This window comes from Giraffa tippelskirchi, chromosome 11 (genome assembly GCF_054371585.1).
Source record: "Giraffa tippelskirchi isolate mGirTip1 chromosome 11, T2T-mGirTip1v1.2.pri, whole genome shotgun sequence".
In the NCBI taxonomy this organism is placed as follows: domain Eukaryota; kingdom Metazoa; phylum Chordata; class Mammalia; order Artiodactyla; family Giraffidae; genus Giraffa; species Giraffa tippelskirchi.
In genome coordinates this window covers 65,466,034-65,482,467 of record NC_137285.1, presented here as the reverse complement: position 1 = coordinate 65,482,467, position 16,434 = coordinate 65,466,034, and the positions used below count along the sequence as shown (strand labels likewise).

General features: G+C 36.8%; 1 protein-coding gene across 1 annotated transcript in view; it reads left to right on the top strand.

The window, feature by feature from the left end:
- Nucleotides 1–16,434, top strand: part of TLL1 (tolloid like 1) — a 284,424-nt gene that overhangs the window by 246,965 nt on the left and 21,025 nt on the right. The window contains exons 17-18 of the mRNA XM_081545909.1: nt 3,221–3,346; nt 6,165–6,292. Coding sequence (XP_081402035.1) covers nt 3,221–3,346; nt 6,165–6,292 — 254 coding nt within the window. The remainder of the gene's footprint in view (nt 1–3,220; nt 3,347–6,164; nt 6,293–16,434) is intronic.

Sequence of the window (16,434 nt, the reverse complement as noted above, 5' to 3'; positions counted from 1 at the left end):
TTTTCCCTAATAATGGACCTTTCCTTCATCCAACATGAAGGAATGGAAATCAGATATGTCCATTCCAAAGAAGGAGGCTAATTGCCATCTAAAAAATTATATGTTTCAATTTCTACTCAATAAGACATTTATTTCTCTTTAATAAAAACAGTTCTTAAAATCCCATGCTGACAGTATGAAAATGCTAGAAAATTTCAAATGACTCATTGACAGAATTACTAATTATTGAATTTATTATGCAGACAGTCTGAGAAATTTTTAAAACTGCATCCTCCTGCCTTCTCTCTTCCTTTGGATTTTCATTGTTCAAAATATTTGTAGTTTGTGCCCTAAGAAGATAAAAAGGAAAGAAAATGAAAACAGAATTATATTTGCTAATGCTTTTCCCTCAAATTTGATGTTTTTTATAAAAAAATCAGAATATATTTGTGTACCTCATCTTTAATAACATTAAGTTAAATAAATGGCTTTCTTTGCGTGATGTAATAAGTCTGGATAATTTCAACTATTCCAATGTTTACTGAAATTTTCTCTTTTCATATTGACTGTTTGGCATGTGTGGGCAGTTTTATATACTGCTTTGCTGGGCATGATGACTTTTATATGCTGGGCATGATGAAAAGACTTTTTCTGCTTTTTTGCCAAGTTTTGAATTTTAGCTTAGTTTAGATTAGCTTACACATATATTCTAGCAATATATCTGATAACTCTTAATTTCATGTGACATTGATTATATTAAGCAATGTTTGATGTAGGCAAGAAGGAAACATTGATTAATTGGGACACTGAAAAATAATAAGATACTTAGACAGTATGATATATAAAATCTTCTCCCTCTTGTTCCTCATTTTCTTATTCCTCCTCTAAAAATTATTTTTATTATTATTTTTCCAGCACAACAGAAATATGAAAAACTGGCTACAAAAACAATTATTCAAATATGAACTGTTTCACTTTCAACTTTATTTCTCTGCACTTACCATTACCATAAATCAGATTATGTTCTATCAAATCTAAAGAAAATAACTCTCCTTAGAAATATCATAGCAACATGAAATTTCTACTACAATGAAATTTAAATGTTAGAAATATTTTATGTTTTGGAGTTATTTTCATTATAAAATGACTATGGGTTGAAAATTTTAGCATATTAACCTGTGTTCTTTTTTAACATTTTTTATCTCTCATGCATGGCAGTCTCGCAGATCCAAAAGAAGGGATGACTCAGGTGGTCCCTGCTCTGACAGGTTTGTCACTGAGCAACCTGTTTACCAGTCAATTGCAAATGTAAACTAATTTCTTAAATGTAAAATACTTACAATTGTTAGATTTCCAACTAACTCTCAAAAATGTGACCTAGAATACAACCATAGTTCACTATATCAGATTTTAAGATTACCAAACAATCATTAGATAAATATCTTATAAGAAATATATACCTATTTCAGAGTAATTCTAGCACCAGAAATTTTTTAATTGGCTCTTTCCATTTACAGTGATGCAGTGTATTTGGCATCAACTCATAAAGAAGTATTTTTCCAAAGCATCTTAAGTAAACAGCCCCTGGAAAGGCATATTAAAATAAGAAATGCAAATCATCTACTGATTGTCTGAATTAGGAAATACGGGTAGCTGACAGCATGGTAGTAGGCAGTCTACTTCACCATTCATCCCTTCCGCATGGGTAATTTACAAATTATCACCTGTAGTTTTCACAGTTAAGGTAACAGTACTTCCAAATTATGAACTTCTTGAAAATTAATCTTGCAAGGCTACTTTCTATTAATTTCTGATTTCTTATGCACTTTAATATTTGATGCTCTTTTAGAGATTAGTTTTCTTTATTCTATGTTTTTTTTCTTATTTGCTCAGCTTCAACATTAAGTATTGAAAGTGTTATGGAAGTCTTAAGGACAAGTAGAGAACACATAAATTGCAGATATATTGATTCTGATATGTTCTTAAAAATTTCGGGACTGTCTGTATGTATATTCTGATATTGCCAATGCATGAATATATCCCAGGACCATGCATGTGCTATGTCATGTTATCAGTCACCAAAATGGGAAAAATAAATGTATTCATAAATATTAGTATCAGATTCTTGGATAAAATGTCTTTCCTACACCCATCTCCGTAGGGGGAATACTGATTTGATTAAAACAAGCAAAAATAGCATTTGCTATTTGTGTGCCACCATGAGCTCGCAAACTCTCACTAGAAAACTCAGTCAACAGTGTAACTTTTGAATCCAGCCTAATCTCTGATGTGACTGGCATGTGTCCTTTCTGTTCTCTGTGCTATGGGAGTGGGGACGGTCTGAGTGAGGAGCCATCATATGTCTGTGTCAGGAGCAGAGGCCAGTTTTGACTTTAATGGACAAGCCATTCATGGGATGACTGCTAAGCAATGTAATATGGTGGCTGATGCCTCTCACTGAACTGACTGCCTGCTAATAGAGTTGGGATTTTTTCCCTGTAGTGAATTTGTTGGTTATTTCTTAGAGCTCATATTTCCTATCCTAATCTTTACTTCTAGCACGCTAAAAGCTCTTTTATGGAATTACTTATTAATTAACTGGTTTGCTTGAGTAGGTTAATTTAAAATATATTGTTTCTTCTCCAGCATAATCTAATGATACCTTTTTCTGTCTTGGAATCTTATAAAATATCCAGATTTATTAATGCTAAGCATAACTGCAAAGTTAATGAAAAAAAATCAGCTACAGTAGTTATAATGAGTGATTTTTAAGAATGATTGCACACAAATCTTGGAACCTTGTTTAGCCTCTGTCTATATGCCATAGTGAAGGATTTCCCTCCATTTATATGCCCCATTTGCATTTATTCAAATTACTCACTATTTTTAATTGATTTTAAAAATTGACAATAATTTTTTAGGATTATTTGGAAAAAGATTCTTTTATTTCCTCTGCCCTACTCAAAAGTTCTCCAATAGAGAAATAAAAGAGGACTACATGTTGTCATCCTCGTGTGAGTGATCTCAGAAATCCAATTCATGGCACAAGGCTCTTCAAGCTAAATAAGGACTAGGTAGAACTAAATCACTATAATTTTGTTTGTTTGGCTTTATTTTGGGAACAGGGAAAGCTGTGACTTAGTTTACCCTTTGCCAATATTAACTACAACTCAATGACTCTCATTTGAGAGCCTTCGTTTTTAAAGTTACTTACTAATCTATGGGGTTGTCTCTTTGCTAGACAAAGATGAGTGTTCCAAAGATAATGGCGGGTGTCAACACGAGTGTGTCAACACAATGGGAAGCTACCTGTGTCAGTGCCGAAATGGATTTGTGCTGCATGAAAATAAGCACGGTTGCAAGGAAGGTATGAAAGAAAGGTCATTGTCTCTGATGATATCTAGAACTTCATGCAGTTTGGGTAAAGCACTGCTTCCAGGTAGAGTTAATCATATCAGCGAGGAGTAATTGTTAACTGTTCCAATGTCAAACATAAAAATACACCCAGTGTTCAAAGATCCAAGTCACACTATTGGAAACTTTGTGTTACCTCAAGGTTCTGCACATCATGCTTAGGTGGCATTAGAATAACTTTGTATAACAGATGCAGGGGCTGCTGTGATGCCATCCGGCAGCCGGGAAAGCACTGCATTATTCGCCAGTCTTCATGTAACAGGCCTCATAACCGTCTCCATATTTAAACTGCTGCTAAATGCTTTGCATTTGGTTTAATTTCCCTCCCCAACATATCTTATATATGTGAAGCATGAATGCTGAAACTTTAAATACCAGCCATCTCAAACTCAAATGCCTACCATAAAAAAGACAGTTGAAAATACTGTGCCATTTAGAGTTTTAAGTCATGGTTTCCCACCCCCGTCCCCAACACACACACATACACACACACATAAAATGGTCTTAGTAGCACAGTATTAGCCTATCGGTTTTTGGGCCTATGTTCTTACTATATTCCAAGGTTTTATAAAGACAGTTATCTTCATCTCCTCAGCCAATACGAGCTACATGGGGAAAAGATATAGCTACTCAGATCTTAATTCTTCCTTCCTGTATTTCTTCCTTATTTCTATTTTGTTTAAAAAGAAAATAAAGCTTTCTATTTAACTTAGATTTATTACTAAGAAAGGTTTATAACTAGTCATTAGCACAGGTAGAGTGGTAAGTGCCTGACTAAAACCACAATTACGTAGCAATTCTTTGTATGCACATTTGACTCCTACAGAATACCCTGAATTGACCCTCATTCCATTAGTTTCATTCAAATATGGTCACGTCACAATTTTTCCCCTCTATTTCACTAAATTAATGACGTTGCACAGAATTATATGCAAGATTTTTTTTCTCTTTTTACTTTCATGTATAACCCAATGAGGTTCTGGTGTGTGAAACTTGGTAAAGAATTCTATTAAATCAATAGGCTGGGGAATAGGCCCAGTTATTTTGAGATATGGAAGATAATTTAGAAAAAAAAGATTTCACAGAGTATGCATGTAGTGACTCACAGGTAGCAAATAAATTCAGATATACTTAGTCTCTCTTTATGATAAATATTTTCAAGAAAGGACTTTCTAGGAAACGTCTTTTATGTAGAACTGTATCCAGGTACCCCTAATGACGCTAATGACCCCTAATGTCAGTAAAGGGGCTGGATTTTGTTTCACTGCTGCTATGACACGCTTCACCTTATACACTTCAGCAGCAAGCCTCTTGGCTGTGTCTTATAGGCTATTTGCCAGATCTGGAAGATTCCACATTTCATATGAGCAAGGCAAGGACAGGGATAATGGAACTTAGAAAACCCTTATCAAGACAGCGCACCGACTTTAAGTCTTGCTGTATGAACCTATGTTGCTTAAAACGAGCTGAACTTCACTCTTTTTTTTTTTTTTTTTTTGCATTTCTTGGTTACAAATCCAATTCCCTGTGGAAAGCTGGTACAGTTAAAGCAAGGGTTTAGAAGGATGGCAGGCATCAACAGCTCAGTAGTATCAGTCATTTTACCCTTACTGTGCAGCACTACTATTTAACAAGTGTTTTGTTCATGTGGTAAAGTATTTCCCCTGAGATTTCTTAGAAATTTTCAGAGAATTAATTATATTTTAGAATGGGTGACATAATATACAACAAATAATTTCCGGTCTACACAGGATACACAGCATGATGCTTCATAAATTATATAGTTGGAACACAGTTTGAGGACACAGTATTACATGTTTTTGAAGTTTGATATTAGAAATATTGTGCCTTCCTCAGTGACTAAGAAGTAAAGAATCCGCCTGCCAATGCCAGAGCTGCAGGAGATGCAGTTTCAATCTCTGAGCCAGGAAGATGCCCTGGTAAAGGAAATGACACCCTACTCTAGTATTCTTGCCTGAAGAATCCCATGGACAGAGGAGCCTTGGCGGGCTATAACCCATAGGGTCACAAAGAGTCATACAAAGCTGAAGCGACAGTGCACGCACGCATTAGCAATATTGGATGCCCTCCCCCAAGATGAAGTTATTTAAACTGTGTAAAATCTCAAAGAAATTTCATATTAATTGAATGAGATGTTTTCTAAATTAGTTCCGAAGCTAGTAGCTGTTTTCCCCTCAGTGCTTCATTTTACTTTGATGAAATTACAAAAAAATTTACTTTAGCAGCTAAAATTATGATTTAGATATTCAAGTGTGTACTTTAACAAAGGGAGAGGAAAAAGTGTAAAGATATGTTTCATAAAGTGGCTTAGTGGTCTTAGTTAGCTATAAATGATGTTTATGTTAATAGAAAAAATAATTGAAAATTACCTAGTCCATTGATTTTTGTTGTGACATTGCCTTAAATGTTTTGCACATACCAAGAGTTGATACCTTTGATTATCAATAACGTTATTCTGTTAAATTTTGAGCTTACAAATCCAGCAGTTAGAAATAATTCAGTTTCTCATAGGCATTTAGCTAATTCATTATAAATACTTAATTTCATGTGAACTCAAAAACAGTCATTGTCTGATTACTATTATGCTCGGCAACATGTTTGCCAAAGCAGGTGAATATGATAAGTGGTAGAGTGATGATTAGTTATTCAGGAAAATTTTTCAGCAAGATAGTGGCAAGTAAGCTGCTTCCTTGATGGCCCGATCCTGGGCTAGATTTACACACTAATTGATGCTATCATTATTGGCACAGCTGAGTGTGAACAGAAGATTCACAGTCCAAGTGGCTTCATCACTAGTCCCAACTGGCCAGACAAGTACCCAAGCAGAAAAGAATGCACATGGGAAATCAGTGCCAATCCTGGTCATCGAATCAAATTAGTAAGTGAGCACGTTATTCTTTTCTTCTATTAAGCTGCTTGCTAGTTTCTTGCACATGCACAGCTAGTATGTGGAAATAAAATAATAAAATGAATGTTTATTGAATTGAATTGAATTGTTAGACAGATGGAAAAGACTTTCTTATGTTTTCCTGCTAACATTGATTAAATTCCTGATTTCCTAATCAAAGTGATAGTAATGGTAGCCATGTATTTCTCATATAGTCTTCTTATTCTGGATGGGAAGCTTTAAAAGGCATTGCCAAAGTTACTGCAAAACAGTAAGTTTTCCTTCCTAATATGTTATTGAAATAATGTTTCCAAATGGAGATGTAAACAAAAAAAAAAGTCAGAAATTCAGGAAGAAAACTATAAGTGTTCACTTCAACTTAGCATAATAAATTCTATTGTGTCAATTCTATATGTCTTGTATACAAAGCATGTGTTTTTTAACAGTAAAACTAATTTTGCCTTGTGATTTCTGGAGTATTATTTTTGCATACTGTAGCTGTCCTGTTTAGATGAGTACTGATATCGACTTCTTCCAAATTCAAAAATGAATGTAATGTTCATCCTTTCTCTTGTATTCTTTGAGCCTTGCAGTCTGTCCCGGTCATCAGATAGTACATCTTATATTTCATAATAGGCTACAGAATACTTGAAGAGTATAATTTAAAGAAACAGAATCATAGAATATAGAAATTTTGACAATTTTCTACACTATGCTATTGTCAAAAGCAAGAAAGAATCCCAACTAGCAAGGCTCAGGACAGTCTAACAAGAACCATAATAAAGAAAAAGAAATTGTCTTGGGAATGAGGCTACAAGTCCATACTAGCTTACTGAGCCAATCCAGCCATAAAGTTAATGTAATTTTATTTTATTTTATTTTTAAAGAAAGAATCAGTAGTGTCCGACTCTTTGCAACCCCATGGACTGTAGCTGACCAGGCTCCTCCATCCATGGGATTTTCCAGACAAGAATACTGGAGTGGGTTGCCATTTCCTTCTCCAAGGGATCTTCCCAATCCCGGGATAGCACCTGGGTCTCCGGCACTGCAGGCAGACTCTACCATCTGAGCCATCAGGGAAGCCCCATAAAGTTAATTTTAAGGTTCTGTTTGACCCTTTCCTTCAGTGAGTTTGTTTGTTTTTTTTTTTTTTCAATAAAGGTATCTTATTCACATGCAGCATAAGAATAGTAATAATATTAGAGACTGTCATTGAGACATTCACATTCCTACTATGGAATTCTTTCTAACCACCATACTTGTAAAACATTAATAAATGACTTCCTAGACAAAGACACCAATTAATTTCAACCACTATTTGGAATGATGCTAGGTGCTAAAATAACAGCACTGTAGGAACTTGATTGCTTTCCAGTCCTGTTCAAGGTCCTGGTTGAGAAGAACACTCTCTGATGCTTATGGACTGAGATACAGAAGCTGCATTGATCAGTGCAGTAGCTAAGGGAGTTGGGAAAATGTATTTTCCTGAAGAATTTTTTGTATGTGTAGGTAGATCCGAGTTTTGACTCGTATCATATTTATTTTCCCTGAAGAATTTCTTTTTTGTATTTTGTGTAGAGTGTGCCTATGGATTTTCATTTTTTGAAGATATTTTCTTTGGGTATAAAATTCTAAGATGGCATGTTAAATTTGTATGTCCAGTCACTCAGTCGTACCCAACTCTATGTGACCCCATGGATCACAGCCCGCCAGGCTCCTCTGTCCATGGGATTTCTCAGGCAAAAATACTGGAGTGAGTTGCCATTTCTTTCTCCAGTGGATCTTCCTGACCCATTCTTTACCACTAGCGCCACCTGGACGTTAAATTCCTGACTCTTCTATTTACTATTCTTTACGGTTTTTAATGTCTGTGGTAAATCTTAATTTTATTTCTATGGTTTTTTCTCTAATGGCTACCTTCAACATTTTTTTTAAATCAGCAGTTTGAATATAATGTATCCAGGAGTGTTGTCTGTCTGTGTAGTAATTTGTCCTTCTGAAAAGTCTCTAAATTTCTTGCATCTGTTTTGTGATATCTGTCATGAATTTTTGACAACTCTTGCCCATTATTTCACAATTCTCCTGCTTTATTATCTCTCTTCTTCTGGGATTCATTTACACATATGTGAGATTGTTTCATATTATCCCATAACTCTTGAATTCTGTTATTTTTTTGCCACTCTTTTTGAGTTTGGGTAATTTCTAGAGACCAATCTTAAATTTCAGTGATTGTCTATTCAGCTGTCTTCAGTCTACTGATGAGTTTGTCAAAAGTATTCTTTATCTCTCTCTTTTTATTTCTAGCATTTCCATTTGATTCATTAGTAGAATTGCAATGTGTATTGGTCTGCTTAGGTTGCCATAACAAAATATCACAGATTGAATGTCTAAAACAACAAAAATGTATTTTCTCACACTTCTGAAGGCTAGGCCTTCGAGATCAAGGTGCTGTGGGGATTGGTGTCTGCCAGGGCCTCTATTCTTCACTTGCTTTATCACTGTGGTTGCTTTATCACTGTGTCCTCATATAGCATTTCCTCTGTGTGTGTGTGTGTGTGTGTGTGTGTAGAAAGAAAAAGAGAGACAGAGAAAGAAAGTGGGCACTGGTGTCTGTTCATCTTCTTATAAGAACATTAGCCCTGTGGGATTAGGCCTCACCCTTATGACCTCATTGAGATTAGGGCTTCAGTGTATGAACTTGGCAAGGAGGCACAATTCAATTTATAAAACCCTCTCTGCTGAAATTTCTCATTTGATAGATTAAACACAGTGGTCACGTGTGAGTCTGTTCTGATGATTATTTTCTCCCTTAACACTGTGTTTTTTTCCTTGACTTTTTGTGTGTCATGTAATTTTTGAATAATCATCGGCTAATATATGTTTAGGGCACTTCCCCAGTGGCTTAGCAGGTAAGAATCCACCTGCAATGCAGGAGATACAGGAGACATGGTTTCCATTCCTGGGTTGGAAAGATCCCGTGGAGGAGGAAAATGGAAACCCACTCCAGTATTCTTGTCTGGAAAATCCCATGGACAGAGGAGCCTAGCAGGCTACAGTCCATGGGGTCACAAAGAGTCAGACATGACTGAGCAACTAAGTATGCATTATATATTTAACAGTAGAGACTTTATATCTGGAAATGGACACAGCTCAGGCTGTGTTAGGCTGTTAGTGAATATGTGTATATAGAAAGGGATATTGCTGAGTGACTATAGTCAGTAATCAGCTGAGCTTGGGTTGTCTTTATCCTATGATTACCTTAAGTGGACCATTGGCTTTTAATTCCTTCATTTTAGCTTGGAGGCTGAAATTTCACATGCGTTTTCTCAATATTTATCATTATCTTTAGCTTCCTCATTCATGTCTACCTCAACTGTATACCTCTTCAGACTTTTTTTCAGTCAACCAGTGAAAGACTGCAGTTACATGCTTCTTGGTACTTGGTAGTCTGGTAGTGAGAGAAAGGGGTTCTCCACCTCAGACAGGATCTGTTTTTAGGTGTTAGAAATATCCTTTCTTAGTGATCTTGCCTCTTCTCTTCCTGACAGCCAAACTGCATCTCATAGCTCTGGCTGATTTTCCACGGGAGAGTCTTTTTGTTTGTTTGTTTGTTTGTTTTTATCTCTACCATGTGTTAGAAGGTCTCTGGTGTCACTGGAGTAGGCTCCTGGGTCCAAGACTTCCCCCGTTTTACTTGTTCATTTGTTTAAGTTCTCACCTGCCTACAGGGAGTCTACGTGTTTGTCCTAGTGGTGACAGATTTTCTACTCCTCCCCCAGAAGCTTCTTTCATTCTCCACAGAAGGGCTGCAACAGGACTTCATGCTTTTCTCCTGGAAGTGACCACTTTCGCATCCAAGCCTGTAATAGCAAGGAAGGTACTTGTCTTTCTCCTGCTCTTCCCACATCTTTCTCATGAGCGGGAGATTGAGGTCCATGGGGAAGAGCATGCACATGTGTAAAAACTGCTGCATCTACAGATCTTAGGGTGCTGTATTCGACTCCACACCTGACCTTCACAGTGCATCACAATTGTAGCTAAATGCATCTCACTTAGTTATATCACCCTAACTGTCTTCTGTCACTGGTGAGCAGGTGCCTGTGGCTCATCTTTCCTTGACAGGGCCTGAGAGTGAGTGGATTGATATTACGTGTTTGACTAGTACTTTGGCTCTTTGATATGTTCAGCAACGTTGTGATTTTGTTTCCATAGTTTTTTTTGGTAAGTTTTTTGTTGTTGTTCAGTTGCTCAGTCATGTCTGACTGTTTGCAACCCCACAGACTGCAGCACATCAGGCTACCCTGCCCTTCACTGTCTCTCGGAGCTTGCTCAAACTCATGTCCATTGAGTTACTGATGCCATCCAACCATCTCATCCTCTGTCATCCCCTTCTCCTCTTCAATCTTTCCCCAAATCAGGGTCTTTTCTAATGAGTTGGCTCTTTGCACAGGTAGGGTAGAGTAACACTAGTCCCAGCATTCTATGATATATACAAGAATAAATGGAACTTCCAATATACCTCAACTTGATATGTCAATAATTTTATTTATTCACAATTATATATCTGTCAGCTTATCGAGCATCTCTTTCAACTCTAGGATGGTCTGCTTCTTCACAAATTACAGGCAAATCTTCCACGTGAAGATCTTCCACGTGAAGATCAGGAAACAATCTGGTCAACAATGATTACACCTGCTAGTATCCTAAGAAGATAATTTTTAGAGGGAAAATAAGAGCTTTAATGCAACTACTGATCTTTTTTTAAGTATTTGCCTTTTGATTTTGTAGAAGTAGTTGCAGTCTAAGCCAGATTTTGTCAACATTAATGTGCATCAGAATTACCTGAAAGATTTGCTGAAACACATTTTTGCAATTCTGAGGTTTCTGAATCAGAGCATAATATTGATTCTACTCTGTTACATCATTAATCATATTCATATAAAATCTGACTCACACTATCACTCCAACAATCAGTATCAGCAGAAAGTGTGTTGTAACAGATTTGCTACCAACAAGTGTTATTTTAATGCTGTGCCTTCTAACTCTTACCATTTTGGCATTATTGCTCCTTATGTTTACTATTATTGTCTCCTTGCTTATAATATAATTATTAATGAATCTTATCTACTTGATAACTGAAATCACTATCTGTTGCAGACATCAGCCAATGTACATTTGGCTAACCCTGGTTGTAATATGCAAACCAACCAACCACCTACCTATATGCTTTGACATTTATTATGTGGGAGACTTGATCAAGAAAATACAGAGTTTAAAATAAATGCATTTTGCTTGATTTCTTTAAAATCCTTAATTTTAATGGAGGAACTTGAACCCAAACTAAATTTGGAAAATAGATTCCAAGGAAACTTGGAAAATTCTAAAATCTCTTAATCCTGTTATTTCAAGAGCTGCTGATAGATCTCAGTTCCATTAGTCTCTTTACGGACCAGGCAAAAAGAAAAGGCAAAGAGAAGCTCTGGAGGCCCCATGTGTACCATGGAGCTTTCTCTACAACTCATAGTTATTCCTCTTATGTTAGGCTGCATGGAAAAATAAGAAAATATTTATAAGTATTTTATTATATAAAAGCAATGAAAAGGAAGTTTTCCCTGAAAACAATTCCATGACACATTTTAAAAACAATTTTGAGAGGCTTATCCTTCTTTCCTGGAGAATGAAATGGCAACCCATTCCAGTGTTCTTGCCTGGGAAATCCCATGAATATTTTCATTAATTTTTGTCTTTAAATAATGATTTTCCTGTTATAAAGCAGAATATTAAAATTAAGTAGAATTGTGTGTATGAGTGAGTATATCCGTTCTTGAGGATTTCTTATATTCTTGCACATACTTTCTCTTATATTTATAAGACCCTGGAATATTATCTTCATATAAATGCAGTAAGCTAGAGAAACAGGATCCAGAGATCCTGGGAATGTCATTTTTAAAAAATTCTAAAATACTCACTCTCTCATATGAAATTCTACAAATAAAAATATGAATATTCTTAGGTTTTCCATTTCTTGAAAGTGCTCTCCAAATAGTAAAATATAGCTTGACTGGGCACATTTGTTCCTCCTAAAAGTGTATCTGATCTAAGACTGTGTGTATAGTTCCCAATGGTTTCGTAGTGGTATCTTGTATATTAGCTGAAGTTGATGTCATAAATGACACAACAATAAGGAAGCAGTCCCGGGCAGTTTAGATAACTTGGCAAGTTTGTAAAGATGGTAGGAGCCTAATCACCTTCAAGCACAGGCATTCTGTCTCTACAAAAAATTCTTATTCTTCCTTATAACATCCTACATCAGAGAAGAAAGAGATCCATAATTGCTGTGTACACTTATGTAATAATTTAAATAGAAAATAATGTTTCCTATTATGGTTAGGAACACTTACTAGAATAAAATCCTAACAAAGTTACAATGATTAAATAAATTATTAAGCAAATGTATACATCAGGGAACTACGAAGGGATTAGAAACATATATTTTGGTTGCAAAAGACTTGTGTCTAGATCCTAGCACTTCTACTTACTAGTTGTGTTATCTTGGAAGATACTTACCATTTTAAAACCTTAATTTCTTCATCTGAAAATTGAAGCTGCTGCTTACTTTGATTTTGTGTATATAGACATGAACTTGTATACAAAGTATTTGGCACAGTACTTTATTAAGTGCTAATAAACAATGATATGTGATATAATAATATGACTATAATTTAATTTTTAAAATTTTTATTAAACATTCAACCATAGTTGTGTGTGTGTAGCCTTATCAGTTTGAAATTTGATCGCTTGCAGTGATCCACTAATTGTTTAGTAGCATATTGTTTAGTCTCCATGCGTTTGTGTTTTTTTGTAGTTTTTTTCTTTGTAGTTGATTTCTAGTCTCAAGGTGTTGTGGTCTGAAAAGATGCTTGATGTGATTTAAATTTTCTTAAATTTACTAAGGCCTGTTTTATAGCCTAGCAGGTGACCTATCCTGGAGAATATTCCATGTGCACTTAAGAGTGCTTTCAGATGGATCTGGTCTAATGGGCCATTTAAGGCCAATGTTTCTAGATTGATTTTTCTGTCTGGATCATCTGTCCATTGATGTAAGTGAGATGTTACTATTACTGTGTTATTGACAAATTTTTCATTTTGTAATTTTCTTGTTTCTAGTTATGGCCTTGTCTTTTTCACCTAGACTATTTCCTTTAACATTTGTTGTAAAACTGGCTTGGTGGGGCTGAATTATTTTAGTTTTGCTTTTCTGTAAAACTTTCAAATTATCTATCAAGTTTGAAAACTAACTTTTCTGGGTAGAGTGTTCTTGGCTATAGATTTTTCTTCTCTTTCATCACTTTAAATAAATCATGCCACTCCCTTCTGGCCTGCAGAGTTTCTGCTGAAAAATCAGCTGATAGTCTTATGAGAGTTCTCTCCTATGTTTATTGTTGTTTAGTTGCTAAGTCATGTTCAACTCTTTGCAACCCCATGGACTGTAGCAAGCCAGGCTCTTCTGCCCTCCACTATCTCCCAGAGTTTGCTCAAATTCATGTCTATCGAGTTGGCGATGCTATCTAACCACCTCATCCTCTGCCTCCCTCTTCTCCTTCTACCTTCAGTCTTCCCAGCATCAGGGTCTTTTCCATCGAGTCGGCTCTTTGCATCAGGGGTCCAAAGTATGGAGCTTCAACTTCAGCATCAGTCCTTCCAATGAATATTCGGGACTGATTTCCTTTAGGATTGACCGGTTTGATCTCCTTGCAGTCCAAGGAACTCTCAAGAGTCTTCTCCAGCATCACAATTTGAAAGTATCAATTTTTCAGTGCTCAGCCTTCATTACGGTCCAACTCTCACATCTATACATGACCACTGGAAAAAACATAGTTTGACTCTACAGACCTTTGTCAGCAAAATGATGTCTCTGTTTTTTTTAATGTGGTGTTTAGTTTTGTCATAGCTTTCCTTCCAAGGAGCAAGTATCTTTTAATTTCATGGTCTTGTATGTGATTTGTTGCCTTTCCCTGCTGCTTTTTTATATTTTCTCTTTTTCTTTTTGTCATTGTAATTACAGTGTGTTTTGGTGCATTCCTCTTTGGGTTAATCCTGTATGTGACTTTCCATCCTTCCTCGACTCTCTGGACTGTTTCCCATGTTAGGAAACTTTTCAGCTATTATGTCTTCAAATATATCATCAGTCCCTTTCTCTTTCTCTTCTCCTTCTGAGACGGTAATACTAATATTAGTGCACTTGATGTTGTCCCAGAGGTTTCTTCAACTGTCCTCATTTCTTTTCATTCTCTTTTCTTTTCTCTGTTCATCACCAGTGATTTCTACTACTCTTTCTTCCAGCTTTCTGTTCTGTTTCTCTATCATTTAGTCTACACTTGATTCCTTCTAGTGTTTCATTTCAGCTATAGTTTTCATCTGTCTGATTGTCATTTATATTTTCTAACTTATTAAAAAGTTCTAACTTTTTTTAATGTATCATTCTCCTCCCAAATTCTTTGATCATCTTTACAATCTCTACCTTGAACCTTTTCTCAGATAGATTGCCTAGCTCCACTTCATTTAGTTCTTCTGGGAATTTTATCTTGTTCCTTCATCTGGAACATGTTCGTCTGTTGCTTCGTTTTGTCTAAGTTGCTGTTTTTATTTTTATGTATCTAATAGTTTGGTTATGTTTCCTGATCCTGGAGAGCTGACCTTTTGCAGGAGGTGTCCTATGTGTCCCAGCAGTGTACTCCCTTCTCATCACCCAAACTATATGCTCCAGGGGATCTCCCTATTAGGACTGTGGGAGTCTTTTAGTTGTGTCAGGCTGAATATGTGGGTGGTCTGTTAGGCTTGGTTGACCCCGCATCTGGTTGATTGCTTGGACTTGCTCTGTATGGAGGCTGCTGGCTGTTCCACACTGGGACCTGGTCCCAAGGTGGCCAGCTGCAGAATCCAGGGTGGCCCAAGGCTAGTGCTGGCTCACTGATGGAAAGAGAGTCCATGAGACTTCGGGGCTGTAGCCCACCCACCGGGGGGTGAAACCTGGTCCTGGTGTTCGTGCAGGACTCTTGGCAAGCAGAGTCAGGTCCTGGACTCTGGTTCCAGGGGCCAGGAACCCCAGAGTTGGTATCAGGTCGCTGGTAGGAGGAGGGGGGCCAGCTCCTGAAATGAGTGGGTATGGGCTCTTGGGATGTCCCGGAGTCTGTGTTGGCCTGCTAGTGGGCTGGGGTCCAGCTGGTCCCAGGGCAGGGTTTGGCCCACAGGTTATAGGATTGTGACTTTCTTGCATCTGTTCTTGCTCTCTAATAGGTAGAGCTGGACCCTGGCCCTCTGCTGGTCAGGGCTGTGTCCAGAGGTAGCTGTTGGCTCAGGAAGTCTTTAAACAACCTATGTGCTGATGCGTGGAGCCAGTCAACATATTAATGGACATAACTGTGTCCCAGTAAAAGTTTAATTATAAAAAAACAGGCTTCAAGTCAGATTTCTTCTGTGGGACTTAGTTTGCTGGCCTGAGCTAAGAAATTCACATATAAAAAAGTTTGAAATTGTGTAATTATAAGTGTTTGTCCTCATTTCCCCTGGAAATCACAGAGGGTAAAAGTATTTGGCTCTACTTCCTATGGTAGGCAGAATGATGCTCCCCATCCTCCAAAGATCACTATGTCCTAATTCTTAGAACCTTTGCATACATTATCTTTTATGCCAAAAGGCACTGTAGTTAGGTCAAGGGTCTTCAAATGAAAAGATTATCCTGGAATATCTAGATGGGCTTGAAGTAATCTTAAGGGTCCTTACAAGAGGGAGCAAAGTGTTATGCTGTTGGATCTGAAGATGGAGGAAACAAACATGAGCCAAGAAATGAAGGAAGCCTTTAGATGCTGAAGAAAATCGAAAGAAACAGATTCACACCAAGGACCCCTAGAAGCAGCATAGGGCTTCCTCACCCATTTTAGACCACTGACTTCCACAGTTCTAGGACAATAAAAATGTGTTGTATTGAGCCACTATGTGTGTGGTAATTTCCTGGAGCAAATTTGCTAGAGGAAACGAATATATTTGCCTTGTTTTTGGAGTTTGTATTTGTGTGTGTGTGTGTGTGTGTGTGTGTGTGTGTGTGTGTGTTAATCATTAAATGCTAACTGCAT